General features: G+C 37.7%; 1 protein-coding gene across 1 annotated transcript; it reads left to right on the top strand.

Moving 5' to 3' along the window:
- Positions 1–9,059: 9,059 nt before the first annotated feature.
- Positions 9,060–11,539, top strand: LOC110000637 (CD59 glycoprotein-like). Its single transcript, XM_020655964.3, has 4 exons — positions 9,060–9,119; positions 9,422–9,500; positions 10,877–10,984; positions 11,264–11,539. The coding sequence occupies exons 2-4, from the start codon at positions 9,446–9,448 to the stop codon at positions 11,413–11,415; spliced, it is 315 nt and encodes a 104-aa protein (XP_020511620.1). The 5' UTR covers positions 9,060–9,119; positions 9,422–9,445; the 3' UTR covers positions 11,416–11,539.
- Positions 11,540–18,380: the final 6,841 nt, after the last annotated feature.

Below are 18,380 nucleotides of genomic sequence, written 5' to 3'. Positions count from 1 at the left end.
AGGACAAAAGCTGATGACCGCATCAGCGCGGTCACACTGGTCATCTGTACCGTGCTGTACTCAAGCACGACCCCCCCCCCCCTCCCCCCCCCCCGCAGCGCCATTTCCACGCTGGCCGCGGTCACACTACACAGGACTAACCGTGCTTAAGCACGATTACCTCTTGGACATAACGTCTTAATACAACACATGCACGCTTTATGTTATTATGAAGCGTGCTCAGTTTACAAACAGGCGGACGAGAGAGAGAGAGAGAGAGAGAGAGAGCATTACAGCTACAGCTTATTTTAAGCCATTTTAATCAGACACAGCAATAAATAAAATGTAAAAAAATAGACATGCGACGGAGTCCGCGCGGATGGGTTAGGGTTAGGGCCAGTGTGAGCGTGCCCCGTGGGGCACCCTAACCCTAACCCACGGGCCCCACGGGCACGGTCACAAGAAGACCCTGCCTTTCATAGAAAAAATACATGCTCAAGAACCAGATGTTTTTATGATACATAGGACAGGTATTAATTATAGATTTCAACCAAATAACTAAAATTAGCTGTCTGATGAAGACAGAGACTGGCATATCAGATTTAGTTTTTGCAAAGGTAAATGTAAAATATGAGACATTTGAAGCATTAGCATAATTCAGCAGACATAAAATATACCCTAACTAAATATTGTCTATCGGTGAGTAATGCATTTCTAAAAAGACAGTGAAGTCAAACTCCCTCAGGTATTCTTGAGCTCTGTGTTCATAATGGATGGTGCTTCCTTCAGCTTGTTTATGTTTTGCTCAGAGGCTCCAACATGTTTCATTCACTTGAACTACTCCCTCTTCAACCATTAGCCCTGCCAGCACATTAGTGAAGATGATATATTGGAGTTATTGAAATGAGTCTGAGCGGCTGCTGCTAAAGTGTAGCATCTACTGGAAATCCACTCTTTAAATATGTTTACACCTTTCCTATAATGACTCCAAAAGGTCATGTTAGCACTTAACCATAGACCACATGTAGATAGTAAGTACTTATCAAATTTGTTGTTTTAATGGGACACATTTGCCCTATGTCCCTCTGGTTAGTCTCAGTACATTATCTTTCCAGTTGTTGCTCATGTGTTTCAAAAAAACTGATTTGTCATATTTTCTACCATTTAAAAAAAAAAAACTATAACCTGGGTTCAGTATTTGAGCTTCCAATAGACATACAATGAGAAAACACAACTTAAGATGCAACAAAAAGACATGCAAGTAACTAAATAATAAAAAGAAGTAGGCCTAGATACAGACTAAACATTTCAACCTCAAAATAAAGTGTTCAAGACACTATACAGACACTATGCACTATGATTTAAACACATAATTTGTCATTTTTGCTTATTTTCATTTATTTTAACCAGCCTTGTCTCTATTTTTTATACCTTTTTGATAATTGTTAAGACTGTTGGAAATTATGTCTTTGGACCATTTAGTAGTTGCTGAGTAAAAAGATAAACAGAAAGTAACACAAACATTTTTAAAGTCTGAGTTTTTGCTAGCTGAAATTAGCATCATAGTTCACAGTTAGCCTAAAGATGGAAGTATTTATACCATTTATACATTTAGGCATTAGAGTTGAGTTGCTGAAACAATCCAACATGCATCAAACAATACTACATTGACTGAGACTTTGAGATGTAAAACCCCCGTGTGTATGTGTATTTGTGTTTTTGTGCAGACAATGTATTGTAAAAAGTGAAGGTGCACAATTTATACAAAGGAAGTGCATGTAAGTTATGTAAAATAACAGCAGATGGCGCTGCTGCTCTTAGAATCAACAGAATGACTGCACCAGAGCAGCAGTCCTCCAGAGAGCGCATCCACTAAATCATGAAAAATACACATTAACGGATTGAAACGTTTATTTATTTATGTATTTTTGTTTTATTGATGTTGATAACAGAGGGTAACTCTATGCTCTGAAGTAAATACGTTTAGTATTGCTGAAGTGCATTGAATAACAATGACAATGTGGCCAACTTCATTATTCCTCCATTCTATTAATATAATATTTGTTTGATTTGAGAGTTTGATGGAAATAAATCAAATGAAATTTCACTTCAATTTGAGAAAATGAGGAGGTGTATTTGTCATGTGTCTCGTTTCTTTCCACTCAATATTATTCCCCTAAATTCTCAGTGTTCTATTTTTCAGTGTGATAAAATATAATATATGCCTTGAATGTCATTGGAAATAGTGAAGGCGGCGTGCTAGAAATGAAACTGAAAATCTTTCTTTTAAGGGTTATCTTTGGGCTTTTTACACCTTTAATGTAGAGTTTAATGCAGTTGATAGAGTCGGAAATCAAGGAGAGAGAGATTTAGGAATGACATGCGGGAAAGGAGCCACAGGTCGGATTTGACCTGGGCTGCCCATGCTGACGACTACAGCCTCTAACCACTAGGCCACTGGCGCCCTGAAACTCTTTCTATTAATTAATGTCAATCAGCTTGTAAAAAAAATTACGCAGTTTGTTCTTGATTTTTTTTCTTCTAAAAATTCTGTCAGACCACCTGCAGCAGTGTTGATGTTACTCATCTAATTGTGATTCCCAAAGCTTTGGGATTGTCAAAGTCTTCATATGGCAACAAGTAAATGACCTACAATGCCATTCCTCGTGCATACATCTATGACAGTGTTTATTGTTTGTGTTTGTGTTTGTGTTTGTGTTTGTGTTTGTGTTTGTGTTTGGTTATCTGGTGTTGTGGGATTCACAGATCGTCACTTGTTCCTGTGTTGCTTTAAGTTTGAGACTTAAACTGAAATTGTGTCAACAGTCAGTTGCTGTCGGCCTCAGAAATCACTGATGGGAAAGATATTGAGTTGATTGGCTGCACATCACTTCACACACATGAACAGACAGCAACACACACACACACACACACACACACACACACACACACAGACACACACACACACACACAGAAGCACGCTTATTGCATGGGACTGTGGACATCTGCCCCTGCATACAATCACACACACACACAAGACATGATGACCCCCGCACTATAATCTTTGAGACAAAACACACACTGTCCTGACCTGTTTTTACACCCCCCAGAGTCATGTCACTCTCTGTTACGTTTTCTGTCATGCAAACCTGTAGATGTTCTCAACACACACATTCATCAAGTCCCACTCAGTATTACCCTATTATTCATACACACACACACACACACACACACACATACGCACACTCTCATCATCATCTTATTTCCCTTTGCAGAAACATCAGGTAACCGTTTTTTGACATTTGTTTTTATCATACTGTGTTTTGATAAACACCATCTGCTCCTTATTCCTCTTGTATTCATATTTTTATGAATGGAATATGCCAATAATAACTAATAAAAAGCATGAATCATAATCAAAAGCTATAAATCACAATGATCCTTCGAACTATACGATAAAACCTTTTTCATCCATATTGTAAGAAACGTACACCAACAAGCACATTAACATAAATAGAAGTGAAAACAACACAACATGGGAAATACCAAATACTGATCCAGTTATGAAGAAAAAACTCATAAGCCTATGTGTCATCACTCTGGTTTTTCCCAGCTCATAGGTTGAGATAAGAGTAGCATTATTCATCCTTTAGTGAAGTTTACGAGCTATCTTTCTGCTAGCTGCATCCATAAGGTCATATATGCATCAATCATTTTCATCCAGTAATTAAATATTCATTATATTGAAATGGACCATTCTGCAAAATCAGTGTTCTTTTTTTTTAACCTTAGCTATATATTTAAACTTGTTTCATTTTGCTGTTTGAATCCAGGACTTACTTCAACACTGTAATGTTTCTAATATTTTACTAAAATGTAATTTGAGGACTTCTTTTATTACTGCTCTGTAGTAATGAAGATGAAGTGACTCTGAAGGGCTTCCTGGAGAAACACTTTCCTCTCAGAGGACACTACACTCTCTTAGTCTTTCTTTTCTTCCCCCCTCCTCTACAGATTTGTCACTCTATTTCTCCCTCTCTTCCCTTCTTTGTCTTTGTCTCTCTCTCTCTCTCTCTGTCCTCCCATCTTCCCCCCATGGTCTCGTGCACACTCGCCGCCTGGCCTCAGCCCTACTTTCTTTCTAAGGCTGATGTTTCCATTACAGAAATAAAAGCATGACGGCTAATCCAGTTATATGTTCCCTGGACGGCACACACACCAAGACATACACACACCCACATGCAAAGACACTAAAATGAACATTATGCATAAATACACAAGCACATAAATACACATTAAACACACTTTAATAAACGTTAAAACCTGCTGAAACACAAAACAACAAAAGACACACATGTTGCAAGTGGACAAGCACAGACTACACACACACACACACACACACACACACACACACACACACACACATAGAGGGCATGTGATTGAAGCAGGACCCCCTGATGTGAAAAAGTCAAACAGAGCATTCGTGAGCTCTGGAAATAAACACCAAACATTGGTAATCCACAACACACACACATATGCAGACCCGTAGCAGCACACAAATACACACACACACACACACACACACACACACACACACACACACACACACACACACACACACACACACACACACACACACACACACACACACTGATAAGCCTTCATGGCGATATCCAACAGAGCTGCACATCCCTTCTCTGGAGAGAAAAAAAAGGTTGGAAAAAGGGGTAAAGAAAGACGAGTGTCAGACTTCCTCATCCACCTCAGTCTTATCTTTTCAGAAGTCATAAATCATTGAGGGCATTCTAGTCATTAAGATTTATTTAGTAATAAAAGCAGGCCTGGTTCTAGGGTGAAAAAGGTGGCATTGCACCCTCATTTTAAGTTTCTGCACCCCTCAAGTCAATAGATGCAAAACAAAAAGGACTTTTATAAGTAACCAAAGCTTTCAAATGACAACATTGACTTACAGTAGATTGTGTTTGTTACATCCATGATCTGATGGTCATGACGTATATGTGACCTGTCTGTTCACTGTGGACCACATGAGGGACCCTTTACACCTACACTGTTTTTATTTTATTTTGCTGGTCACTGAAGCTGCACCCTGAGTCATTTTGTTCTAGAAACGTTCCCGAGTACAAGGTGGAATAGAATCACAGCGTGGACACAAACCTATCATGAAAACGTAATATCTGTACACACACAAGAGGGTGGCATCTCTCTCGCTCTTTATTTTATTTAAGAACTGGTGTTTGTAAAACTAGTCCAAATGAGGACTAAAAAGGTGGACTCAAAACAGACTGTAAAATAAACTCCAAAAACACTAGATCCTACAATTCCTGTAATGCAGCCATGTGTGGCTCAGCCTTCCCGTTAATGGCATCGTCCTTAAAACGTTCCATATCAGTTTGAAGGGCACGATGTTTCAGCCTCTAAATCTAAACTAAGATTATTTGTTTGTTTGTTTTTCAAATCAACAAATTGCAACGAGCCAGATTAAAATAGTAAAGTAAAATAACGTTATCTGGACAGTGTTCCACAGGAATATTCAAACGTAGATATTTTATTAAATAAATGAGAAGTACATTTCCTCAAAAAGATGTCATTCTATTTTATAAATTACTGTAATGTGAGTCTTAGCGTGAATGTTTTTATGTTTCCATGTTACTGAGCCTCAACAAAAGGTCATTTTCTGTCACTATGTGATGGACATTAAAGTTTTTTGAATCTTGAATCTTCACTTTTTACCTTTGTGGTTGAGTGTTGTTTGCCCACACTCCAGATGAAAATGATAATAAATACTACTTTCCTCAAGTTAAAGTATATTTACCTGAAAGAGCTGTTCCTTAAATTAACAAAGATGCACTATTCAAGAGATTGTCTACAGTATTTAAGGTCAAAGCTTAGATTGTGTTTCTCTAACCTGAAGTGTAAACATCTAACTAAACTGGAAAAACAAAAACTCTGAGCTATTCTGCATGTCCTCACATTGCATCTTTGAGCAGACCAAGGTGACTTTTAGTAGTTTAGAGTAATTCTGAAATGCAACACGGTTGACACAAGTGTCAGATTTCAGTCTGGTTTTAATTTTCACATTACAATTTCCGTGTTGAAGACCAGAGATGGAGGTCTGATTGAGGAAGACGACGACGTGAACTTACCTCAAATAGTAGAAGAAGAAGTAGTAGAGAAATAGAGAAGAGGGACAGTGAAAGGATTAGAGAGCTATTGAAGTGTTTCTGTATGAAGATGGAGGGAGGAGAGAGAGAATTAAAAGAGTGAGATTCAGAGAGAGAGAATAAGAGTTAGAGAGCTGGTATGCCCTACATGCATGGACACTCAGGTCATTGCAGATAATTATACCTATGGCGATTCCTCCATACGCATATGCATTTATAGAGCCACCCCTCCCCCCTTCATACACAAACACACATGGTCCCTTAGCACTCATTGATTACATACACCATTTAATTTCCAGTGTCCTGAAAATGGCCAGCCGAGTGGAAAAACTGCAGCCCTGTGGGATCTGACCATATGAGTGTTTGTCCTTACTTTTTAGAGTCAGACACACTAAGGTAATGTATGTTCATCTGCAGGCTGAAGGAAGGCATCACAGATCATTTCATGTCTTACCAGGGATGAGGCATTGCAGTCCCCCATCCTGCTGAAGATTTCATCATTTGAAATACTTGCTGCCTGTTTGAAAAGAGCTCAGAAGAAAATGCTCTAACATGTGTACTTTTGAGTGTGTGTGTGTGTGTGTGTGTGTGTGTGTTTTGAATTATTTTCTAAGAATTGTAAGCTTTTTCTGAGACTGCTTTGGTAGACACATACACACATACATAAACACCCACACATGCATATTTGTCAAATGTTAATGGTTTATTAATTCAAGCCTTAAATCTCGCAGATGGAAAGATTACTGATTGACGGACAGAGAATAAAAAAGAGGTGGAGGAAGGAAAAAGGAGGATAAATGGTAATAATGGGGAGAGAGAGATAGAGGGAGAGAGAGAGAGAGAGAGAGAGAGAGAGAGAGAGAGAATTAAAATCAGTACTTAGAAATAATAACCATGTCATGGCCTGATTGGTTTGGTTTTTCCATATTTAACTCAGTGGACTGGGAAATGAGAGAAAGACATAGAGGAATGGTGGCAGATTGATGGAAAAAATTAAACAAAAGACTTTCAATGAAAGGAGTTAAAAAAAAAGCAGCAGAAAAAGAAGCAAAGCAAAGGCGGTTGGGAAAAAATAAAGAAAAAGTGAACAATGAATATTGAAGGAAAAGGGAAAAAGATAGTAATAAATAATGTAATTAGTTCAACAGGAAGTACAATATAGTTTTTACACTCCTGTTATTCTGGATGAAATATTCCCCCCCTTTTATGATAGAGCTTGCTGTTTTAAGGCCCCTGTTTCTTGTCAGCCCTATGCTAAGCTAGGCTAACAAAAGGTGGACTCTGTATGAACAATCCATTTTGGTTGCCAGATTTATATCCTCTGTAGAAACTTTAGTCATGAGTGTTTGGTCTCTCTAAAGCCTGGTACAGCATGGTGTTCATTTAAAAAAAAAAAAAGAGCTTCCAAAATAACACCACAGATAGCTAACGTTAGTATTAGCTGTCAACTTATCGTTTTGTTACTCCTCGTCCTTTTCCTGTTTCACCCTTTTGTCTAAATTATGTCACCTCATGCACCTAAAAGACACAACATGGTGACGACCTTTACGCAAGTGGTCGAGGTCATGGTGTTTGTGTCCACTTTATTATACTGACAGTCAAATTAATTATTAATGTAAAACTGTAAAGAACTGTTCAGGATGGCTTGGAGATTTCACATTATGATGTTGGCAGAGGAATTCTGAAATGTTTAAACTGCTACCTCTGAAGAAAGGAAAGCTGAAACCACGTCTCACCAAAGAGATGAAAGGGGGCCAACATTTTCCTTTTATCTAAATGTGTAGATCACTGGGGATGGGCTGAGGTGTAAGCACTAATATAAGAGAGGGCACAAAGGAAATCCCAGTTAAATTCAGAGCCAGCACCAGAAAAAAGTGAAACCTCTCTGTGCCTCATTACACCAGCCTTTAGCCCGGCTTCAGACGAGAAGTAATGAGCGGCTGGACGGACGGTCATTAGACTAATAGCTACAATGGCAAAGCAAAGTCATGTTGTTCTCACATGATGACGTTTAAACCTCTGCTTTAAAAATCTTATCCTGGGAGAAATAATTCATGAGGATACTTCCAACTCGTTTAACTTAAACAGGCTGCATTCTTGAAATCCTTCTCAGAGACACCAGTTTTCAAGAACACTAGTGTTCACAGGAGAAACCTTGCCACAGGTTGTAATATTACAACATAACATTTTAACAGTTTATTATATTAACAAAAATACACCAACTTCTTCTCCATAACTCCCTAACTGTTTTCTGTCACAAGTGAAGGTGTTCATATATTCCTAGTATAATTGTATTACTATTGTATCTTGTTTCTTATCTTTAATCAATGTACAAACATTAGTTTTTAACTTTTTTGCTATTTTTGAGGATTCTACTCCTATTTTTTTGAGCTGTTGTAACAACCAAATTTCCCCTAATGTGGGAAATAATAAAGTTTTATTTTATCTTATCTGCAGTAACATCTCCTTTCCTTTCCTTTCCCTTCCTTTCCTTTCCTTTGCTTTCCTTTGCTTTCCTTTGCTTTCCCTCCCTCCTTCCCTCTGCTCCTCCTTGTTTCCTCCCATTATTACCAAATCTGGGATTAAACAGCTGTGACCAGATTTCTGTTTTTCCACCGGTTGTAATTACCGTAATTATGTAACATGAAATCACCTACCTGCTCCTAATTCCTCATATGCTTCCTCACTGCTGTCAACGTGATAATTAGGAATCCAATAAAATCTGATTACATCCTATTAAACACATGTAACATTTTTATTTTCGTTGAGGAAAAAAACAATGAAAAAAAATCAAAAAAAGTATTTCCTAATAGAGAACTAGCTCAGACTATTGATTCTGAATCAACTACACATACAGACTTTGAACCTGAACAAGACTTGTTTGCTTTCTGATAGTTTGACTGCTGTAACAAAACGCCTTTTTCCTTCAGCTGCTTGTCATTCTCTTCACACTCACAGGTAAGAGTTGGGGTTAGGGCTCTACAGCATAAGATTTGAGTTAACTTTTATTTTTATAGACAACTCAAATAAATAATCCATCATATTAATATGTTCTCAAAATGTGTGTTATTATAATAACATGATTTGTCTGCCTTAAAAGTCATGTTTATGTTTGTATTTTCTTTGTTAGAGCTTCATTTTCAAATTTCCCAAATCAAAAAAAGGATAACATGTCCACTGAGACATTTGCAGATATGTCATTGCTTTTATTTTTTACTTGAACAAAGTAAACGTCCGTCCTTCATTTGTTTGATTTGCAGATTTGACACATTATTTCTGTCACAATGAGGAGCTCTGTGACGTTTCTCCTGGCTGTCAGCTTGGCCATGTTTGGATTAGGTAAGAAAAAAGGGGATTGAAGGAGTCATAGATCTGCTCACTCATCATTTTTTATTTTTTGCTCCATTCTCCTGATAGGAGAAGCCAAGTGGAGTTAAATCAGAGAGACGATGTGTTTCACAAAGAGGAATCACATCAGCCTGAGGGGATGTTTTGGTAGTTTGCATGTTCAGCAGTGTCAAACGCTTCCAGTATAAACTCTACACAGTCAATGATAAATATTCAGTCATAATATCAATGGAGATGTTTCAGGACATGTGGGCGACTGTTGGAGCTTTTACATGAACTGAAAATGATTAAAACATAGGCCTACTTGTTATGAAGCAACAATTTTTATCAGGAATACAACAAAAAGTATTTTCTTTCTTGTACATTATATGGAATGCCAAATGTCCAAACAAACCCAACTAATATAAAAATCATTATATTTGTGTTATATATGTTATATTTGCTTTACAATTGTTTATGTGCTTTTTTATTTGCAGCCTGATTCTGTTGATGAAATCTTTGTTGGCATTGCAGCGAGTTTGTTCTTCACCGTACATTACCCCTGAAAATAACCTGTCGTCGTCAGTCGTAGCTGTGATCTTGTACGCATTGTGCGTACATTTTATTGTGCCAATCGTTTTTTTCTTTCCTGAAAATCAAACTATGACAACATCAGTCTTTGAACTCTCTTATCAAATCATTTCGATTAGCTTTCTTTGGCTTCGTCCACCGTACTTACAAAGTAACAGATATTCAATTGAAGCCTGTGATTTCATAACGTCACTGGCTTTAGGTCAAAACTAAATTAATATAAAACACTTTGGGATCTCTTCCTGACACTGATAATGTTAGACTAAACCTATGGACGCAGATTGGTATCCCAGAAAAAAAACACCTTGTTGTGTCCTGCTGCTGGTCGCCATGACTACAGTCCTCCCTTGGTTCTTGTGATTATATTGTGATCACACACAACTTCTGCCTGACCCTTTTAATGACTTGAACATTAAGATTTTAAATTCTAAATATCAAACTTGTTTGAAATAAATCGGGGCGTCCCCGACGATCGCCGGGCAGATCGGGGACGTGAAGATTGGATCTTTGTACCGCTCACACTACAAGATAATCTGATCAGATAATCGGGTCCGAGCAGCCTTCAGTCGGGAGCGACCCTGAGATTGTCGGGAAGGAAGAATCGGGGCTCAAATCGGCCTGATTATCCTGCAGTGTGAGCCAGGCTTAAGCTAACCTGCTACTGTCTGTCGCTGCATATACAGACATGACAATAGTACTGTAACAATAAACTCTCTGAACAAAGTGAATAAAGGAAACTAATCCTTTAGATAGACAGAACTGATACCCTTAATAAAGCGAGCTCTGTGTTTCTGCAGGCGTCTCTCTGCAGTGTTACTACTGCCCTGGTGGATCCTCTAGCAGCTGTGAAGTCACACAGGAGTGTAACCAAGGGGAAGACAGCTGCCTCAAACTCACCAGTGGCGGTAATGCATTGATAAGGAAAACACAACAAATTACACAGAACCTTTGACAAATGATCTGCACACCTGTTATAGATCAAGTCGATCACCAAGTAGAAACAATTTGTTTCATGTAAAAGCAATTCAGATTTGTGCTCGAGCATCTTTAGCGCTTCAGAATAAGTCGTTTTTTTTTTCCACACTGCCTGAGTTGACTGTCCTGTTCATGTGATTGACTTTGACTGTTTAGATAATAATAGATACAATAGTAATGCTATCTCTCCCACTTTCTCCCCCCCTCAGAGAGCACTTACTCTTCATGTCTGAGGGACGCTGACTGTGACTTCAGGACTCTGGCAGCCAGATACCCGCTTCCTGACTTCACCTTCTCCTGCTGTCAGTCAAACCTCTGCAATGGTCAGGAGAAAAGTTGGTGGCAGAAGATATTTGGTTAAGAAAAGAAAGAAAGAAATAATGAGTCTCAAATCATAATTTCAGTATGTTGATGCTTTCATAGAAACTGTATCATTTGTTACAACTGCGGAAGAGGATTAAACAATTAAACATATCTAAAATATCTTCATTGATGTTATTTTAATAAGACTCTTCTGGTGCAACCACACACTGTCACAGGACTTGCTTTTGCTTTTTCTGACGCTGCATTTTCTTGTTGTTGTTTATATTGTGTCCTAAAGCTTTTTTTTTTTTAATTGAGAGTTACATTTGGAGATGTGTATGTGTTCCTCCTATAGAAAATCTCCTTTCAAAAAATTCATTTTGTGAATCTTGCAGCATTTTTCGACATAAAAACTAAAAGTCTCATTCTTTGATGTTTCAGTTTGGGAAGACAAATGCTAACCCTGCACCTGATATGACTTTTAATGATTGGTGTTCCACAAGTTAATACATTTTCTTTGAATTACATTTACTTTTGTTTTTGGATCTTCTGCTGCTCGTATTGCAAAGCCAATCAGTCAAACAGGATGTTACCATAGAATTTATATAAAGTGGAGAAAGTCAACACAACATCACATACAGCATTCAGTTCAGTTGGACAATTTTCCACTTAATTTGCCTTTTTTTGCAAACTGCATGTAAACATGATTTTGATATGAACGCTAACATCCAAACAGTGGGGCACCATTTACTCTAAAGAAATAATGGTGTCCTATCATTAATGCTAATCTTATCCCTAACTCCCCTAACCACTTTTCAGCTAAGGACCGGGTGGTCATTTTTCCTCTCATTTTTGACACATTACCTTTGAGACCACTTTTCTGCTTAATTTTGAGACATGACCCCATTGACCATTTCTCTGACACATTTCCTTGGTGGCTACTTTTGGGTGACAATTTTGGACCGGATCCCAGTGCACTTCTCAACTTAATGTTTGACAGGACCCCCGTTGACATTTTCTTGTTTGACACATTACCATGGTGACCATTTTTATCCACAATGTTGAGATAAGTACCTGGGGACCACTTTGCTGTCTGACACATTACCTCACTGACAAGTGAGTGTACCATTTTTGACACAGCTCCATGATGGGAGTCAGCTCATATTTTAATAAATTATCTCCATGATGATTTATCTGCTCAGTTTTTGACATATTGACTAGATATTGACTATTACATTTCTTGTATAAGTCTATTTTTAATTGCACAGTCTTTGTAACCTGCTATTGGATGCTTTGAATTTCCCTCGGGATCAATAAAGTTTCTGTCTGTCTATCTATCTATCTATCTATATATCTGTCTGTCTGTCTGTCTGTCTGTCTGTCTGTCTGTCTGTCTGTCTGTCTGTCTGTCTATTTATCTAGATGAGCACTTTTCAACGATATTTTCAGACAGTACACAACTAACCATTTTGTTGCGCAATTTTTGGTGACAAACCCATGTTCATGCCATGAAAAGTAAAGAAATAGAACAAAATGAATATTCTTACCTTTGTTTTAACAGACATTATTTCTCTTCATACATATCCACTGACCTCTCCTCCATTGACCCTGAATTATCAGTAGCCTGTATTTCAGTCATTTATCTTCTTGCTGTTTATGACTCTGATGCTGCTAGTTGACCCTGTGTTGGTTGGTGTCACTTCAAAGAGTGATTACAATCAGTGACCTGTTAGTTAAAATCATGTTACAGTTTTTCTCAGTCGCTTTGGTACATTTCTCAGATCAGAATTGAAATTCTCAAAACTACTTGTTCAATCTTCACATCATTGTGTCACTTGTGCACATCAAAAAAGCAGTTTCTCATTTCTTTGAACAAGTTGCAAATGCTTTGGTACATCCATGCAAATGATTATGTACAATTCTCTGCTGTTTCCTACATTATCAATTGCTTATGTCATGTTCATCAAAATGTATTATAATGGGTCTCTGTTGAATAGGACTTGTTATTCTGATGGCACTGACATGTTCATTGACACAGATATTTACTTTTGAGAGATGAACTAAGGATTTTGAGCAAGAGACTGGCTTTTGCAGGTAATCCATGGTGTTTTGCTATTTGTACAAATTGTTTTGAGAAATGCACTTACTGTTTTGCAAATGTTGAGGATGATTCGATAAATGTACCAAAGCGACTGAGAAAAACTGTAATAACAGTCTGTCATAGAGTCCATGAACATGAGAGTGTGTGTGCTGCCTTTTATTACATAAGACCACAGGCTGCTGTATTCCCTAACTGGTAATACTGGTTGTTTCTGCAGCAGTGAACTAAACAAGGTCTTAATTTGTCGATTTTAATTAGAAGGACAACATTTGTTTCTTGAAACATTAATATTTTTGTCTGTTTGATAATGTCATCACGAGTCATGAAGTCAAATGAAATGAAGATGTTTGTACTGAAAATCCAGATTGTTAAAGTAATAAAGTTGAGCTTTAAGTGAAATCATTCACAATCTATGTGAATCAAAGCAAATAATGTTTTTCATGAATTTTGTATACAGCATCTACTGTATGTATGTGTGCATGTGTGTGTGTGTGTGTGTGTTTGCAACAATAGTGTCCAGGTGGCAAGATAATTAAAAACATTTCTCACACTTGATTTTACATTGAAAGTAAACATCTGGCGGAGTAAAATAGGGAAAGACCAGGTGTGTAAGTCTGTGTGTGTGTGTGTGTGTGTGTGTGTGTGTGTGTGTGTGTGTGTGTGTGTGTGTGTGTGTGTGTGTGTGTGTGTGTGTGTGTGTGTGTGTGTGTGTGTGTGTGTGTGTGTGTGTGTGTGTGTGTGTGTACGTGAGTGTTTATGTGTGCACGACTGAGAAAGAAGAAAAACACTGAACAGCGTTGGATAGAATCGGTTCTACTTTGGTTAGGTAATCAGAAAATGAAAAATGAATGAATAAACGTAACCAAACAAAATGTTTATTTAAAGAAACCCCGGCCCTGAGAGCCAAGTACACTGCAGAGCCTGCACTTTGCTGCCTTGTTTTATGACTGCAGTTATTCATTCCAGTACTTAGCCTGTACACTCTACATAACATGGTCATATAGTACATGAACTGACACAATTAAAAATACTTATTTCTAATATCATCCATTAGACAACTTTTTCAACTGTTTCTGTAATTGACAATGTTTCTTTGTTTTTAAATTTACATTTCATTTCATGTTCCGTGGTCCATTGCAGCAAACCTTCATATTACTATAATAATAATAATAATAATAATAATAATAATAATAATAATAATAATCTTTATTTATAGAGCTTTTCAAAAACAAATTACAAAGTGCAAAAACAGGCAGGTCATAGAATAAAAAACAGACAAGATTAAAGAATAAAAATCACTTTAAGATATAAAAGCCATTTTAAAAGAACTGTAAAATACATACCATTCTTTTAATGGAATTCTAAAAAGTGAAAATAGTAACAATTTATACAGTATATATATGCAATGTCAAAGATATATGGAGACAGTTCAGTTTTTTCAAGTTAACAGGTGGCACATGAGTATCAATCAAATAATCAGTCAATCAATTTTTATTTGTATAGCGTCAACTCATAACAAGTGTTATCTCGAGACACTTTACAAAAGTATAACTATAAAATAAAATAAAACAGGTCAAAGTAATTTTACTCAAACCTGATTTCTGTGATTATAGTTAATTTATAGGATTTATTTTTGGGCTTTTTGGGCCTTTAATAGAGAGATAGGACAGTTGATAGATTCAGAAATCAGGGAGAGAGAGAGTAGAGAATGACATGCGGGAAAGGAGCCACAGGTCGGATTTGAACCTGGGCCGCCCGCTTGGAGGACTACAGCCTCCATACATGGGGCGCCCGCATTAACCACTGCACCACTGCACCACCAGCGCCCCGATTACAGTTTACTCTTAACATACTGATCAATGCACTGGTGTTTATTTTTCTGAGAAGTTTTATTTCAATGAGTTATTTCAAGCTAAAAAGGACTTTAACATCATGATTTACCAATGATTCAGCACTGTGTGCACTAGATTAGCTGAGTAGAGGAGGACCCAAGTGGTGACCTATGGTGTTGAAAAAAGATGCCAATGCAGAAGTGCAAAATAAATGCAGTTCCTCGAGTGTCCAATTGAGGGGACGGATACATTTTCTTCTGTTTTAAGGTCATGGGGCGCCTGTGGTCATGTGGTACTCTTGCCCCCAATTTCCAACTCTACTGTCCTGTCTATCTATCAGGGGCAGCTGTAGCTCAGTGGGTAGAGTTGGGTGTCTCAACCAAAAGGTTTGGGGTCTGATCCCCAGCCCCTGCAGCCACATCTCCAGTGTGTCCTTGGGCACAAATATAAAGCTGGTTTTAAAGCCTAAAGCAGTGTTTTTGGTTTTAACAGCTTTGTCCATAAACAGTGAGTTTTGTTAGCTGTTTTTTGAAAGGTAGAAGACTGTTTCTAATTAACAAGAAGATGCCTCAGTGGATAATTGAAGTTTTTCTCAAGCAGTGTTGTTTTTTCAGCCTATGTGAGGCCTCAGGAGCTTAATTCTGTTTGTCTCTTAATCTTTGCCCTCTTCTTATTCTCTCGATGTTTTTGAATTGTCACAGAGTTATTTAGTTATTAGACTGGTATTTTAGATATCAAAGACTGTAAGTATCATGAGATTGTTAGTGTCTTGTCTGTAGATGTGTGCACTGGCTTGAGAAAAAGAAATGACAGTCCACCCACTTATGAATATTTTTTGTGATTAATGCAACCAATTAAACTTGATTTATGGCAGCACTTCCTCTGAAAAAAACTGAAAGATATTATGTGTGTCTTCATGTGTATGTGCTTTCCTTTTTTGATGTGCCATTTCAAACTTTATTTTTGTGTTTGATCTGGTGCTGAATGTTTTTTTTTTCTAATTTTGTATTTTGTCTAGATTCTTCCGCAGTTAAACATTTTTCACCCCTTGAGCAGATGATAGCAGAAGCACTCACAAGACATGACAATAAATGTGGAGTTGGAGCCAGGCGTTAATTAGCCTAGCTTAGCATTATAATTAGAAGCAAACATATGTAAAGCATGGGAGCTGCAGAGCTTCCTAGTTAACACACAGATATTAAAGTGACACTAAACTTTTCATTTAAGTCTAAAAAAGTAAAAACAGTCAAAAGGAAAATCTAACTATTTTTTTTAAATGAATACCAGTATTTTCATTCTTAATTACAGTTTTTATTATTTGTTCTTTACCTAAAATGTCTTTGTTCCACTTTTATTTTCTTGAACAGCCTCATAACATGGATACACAATTGTTTGTAATATTTACTACTACCACCCTACAGTGACCCCCCTGTTAACAGCTGTTAAACTCTTAATGAAAGCTTAGCAGTAAAGCCACAGGTTGTGCACCTGTGCAGATCTATAATAAGCTTTATTGTTCCTGTAAATAGTTTCATTCCACTGGTTTGTAAGTGCATCATTCTGGTAATCAAGGCAGCAACTGGTATTTATTTTCTTTCCCAGTTGCTGTAGCACTGTTGCACAGCAGACTATCTCCATGGAAACCAGACCTGTGGAGGGCTTTGTATAATTTTTCTTTTTTTTCTTCTTCCTATAATCTCCTCTAATCCTGGACCAATTAGTTTCAGAACTGGACAGTCTCTCTTTACCTTCTTCCCTTGATCATTTTCTATTTGTCTTCCTTACTCGTCTCTCTAAATCGCTTTCTGTCTTTTTGACTGTTTCCAACAAAATGGATTTTCACTTCTTGATATTTTTCTCAGGCCCGAATGTGCTGCAGATACACACGCGCATGAACACATCCGATTATCCTGCATTCATTTTGCTTCCTATTAATCCAATTAGCTCATGGAAATTGTAGATTTTGCTTCATATTTAATGTCCTTGTATCCCCATTTCACATCCTTCCTTGGTATTCTTGGCCACTTCATCTACTTCTGTTGCTAACAAATATTTGATAATTACAAAAACTACAGCAATTAAACTGAGTTTTTACCCTCACCAACAGATTGACTCGTGTGGATTTTTTGGAAACTATTTCTACTCATTCTCCTGTCTCCTGCGTTTTAGCTCTCTTGGGGGCCTTGTGTCATGTGTGTGTGTGTGTGTGTGTGTGTGTGAGAGAGATCCCATGGGGTGTGTGTGTATGTGTGTGTGTTTGTCTCCTGGGTATCTGCAACATGCACACTCTAGGAGAACACAACACACATTCACAAACACACACACACTCTCATTCTCCCAGTCGGGGGTACAGGCTCCGATCTGGGGGAGAGAGAAGCACAGCGGGAGTACAAGGGGAAAAGATTATACCTCTGGGGCTGAAAGACAGACACACACACACACACACACACACACACACACACAGACACACACACACACACGCACACACGCACACACGCACACACGCACACACACACACACACACACACACACACACGCACGCACGCGCACACACACACACCCTGAACTTTAACAGTGAGGTGAAAGTCAAGCTCTGTGTATTACATTCTGCCGTTAAGTTTCAAACTAAATGTATTTATTTGTGTTAGGTTTAAACTGACTCCTATTGAGAGAGGGGGTGGTGGGTGGGGGGGAGAGGGGGGCTGATACAGTTAGACTATGACTGTCTCTTCTTCAAACATTTACAAATATGATTTTTGAAAGGATATTTGAGATTCTAAGATATACACTGCTAAATTTTATTTGAAACCAAAAAGACAGCATTCCTCATTGCACAGAGAAATGTTAACTATAGGGTCATGTTGGGTTAAAGGAAGTCAAAGGTATACCCAGACTGTGTGCATAATCCTTTGGTAAGGGTAAGGTAACACATACCAACATTTAACAAAACAACAAAATAATGTCAGTGTTCAAAACCTCAAAGTTGAAAATATATGATTTTATTTGGTAAAAAATAAGACAAGAAGCAAAAAGTGTTGCTGTAGCCATAGAATGAGCAACATTTTTAATTCTTATTAGTCAACCTTAAGG

The sequence above is a fragment of the Labrus bergylta genome, chromosome 19 (assembly GCF_963930695.1).
Source record: "Labrus bergylta chromosome 19, fLabBer1.1, whole genome shotgun sequence".
NCBI classification, from domain to species: Eukaryota; Metazoa; Chordata; class Actinopteri; order Labriformes; family Labridae; genus Labrus; species Labrus bergylta.
The sequence above is the reverse complement of the archived record's forward strand: the minus strand, read 5'-3'. Positions and strand labels throughout refer to the sequence as shown.

Excerpts from the sequence above, each read along its gene's own strand:
- LOC110000637 (XM_020655964.3), top strand. The coding sequence starts at position 9,446 with ATGAGGAGCTCTGTGACGTTTCTCCTGGCTGTCAGCTTGGCCATGTTT. Across the intron at positions 9,501-10,876 it reads CTTGGCCATGTTTGGATTAG|GCGTCTCTCTGCAGTGTTAC; the intron begins GTAAGAAAAAAG and ends GTGTTTCTGCAG. Across the intron at positions 10,985-11,263 it reads CCTCAAACTCACCAGTGGCG|AGAGCACTTACTCTTCATGT; the intron begins GTAATGCATTGA and ends TCCCCCCCTCAG.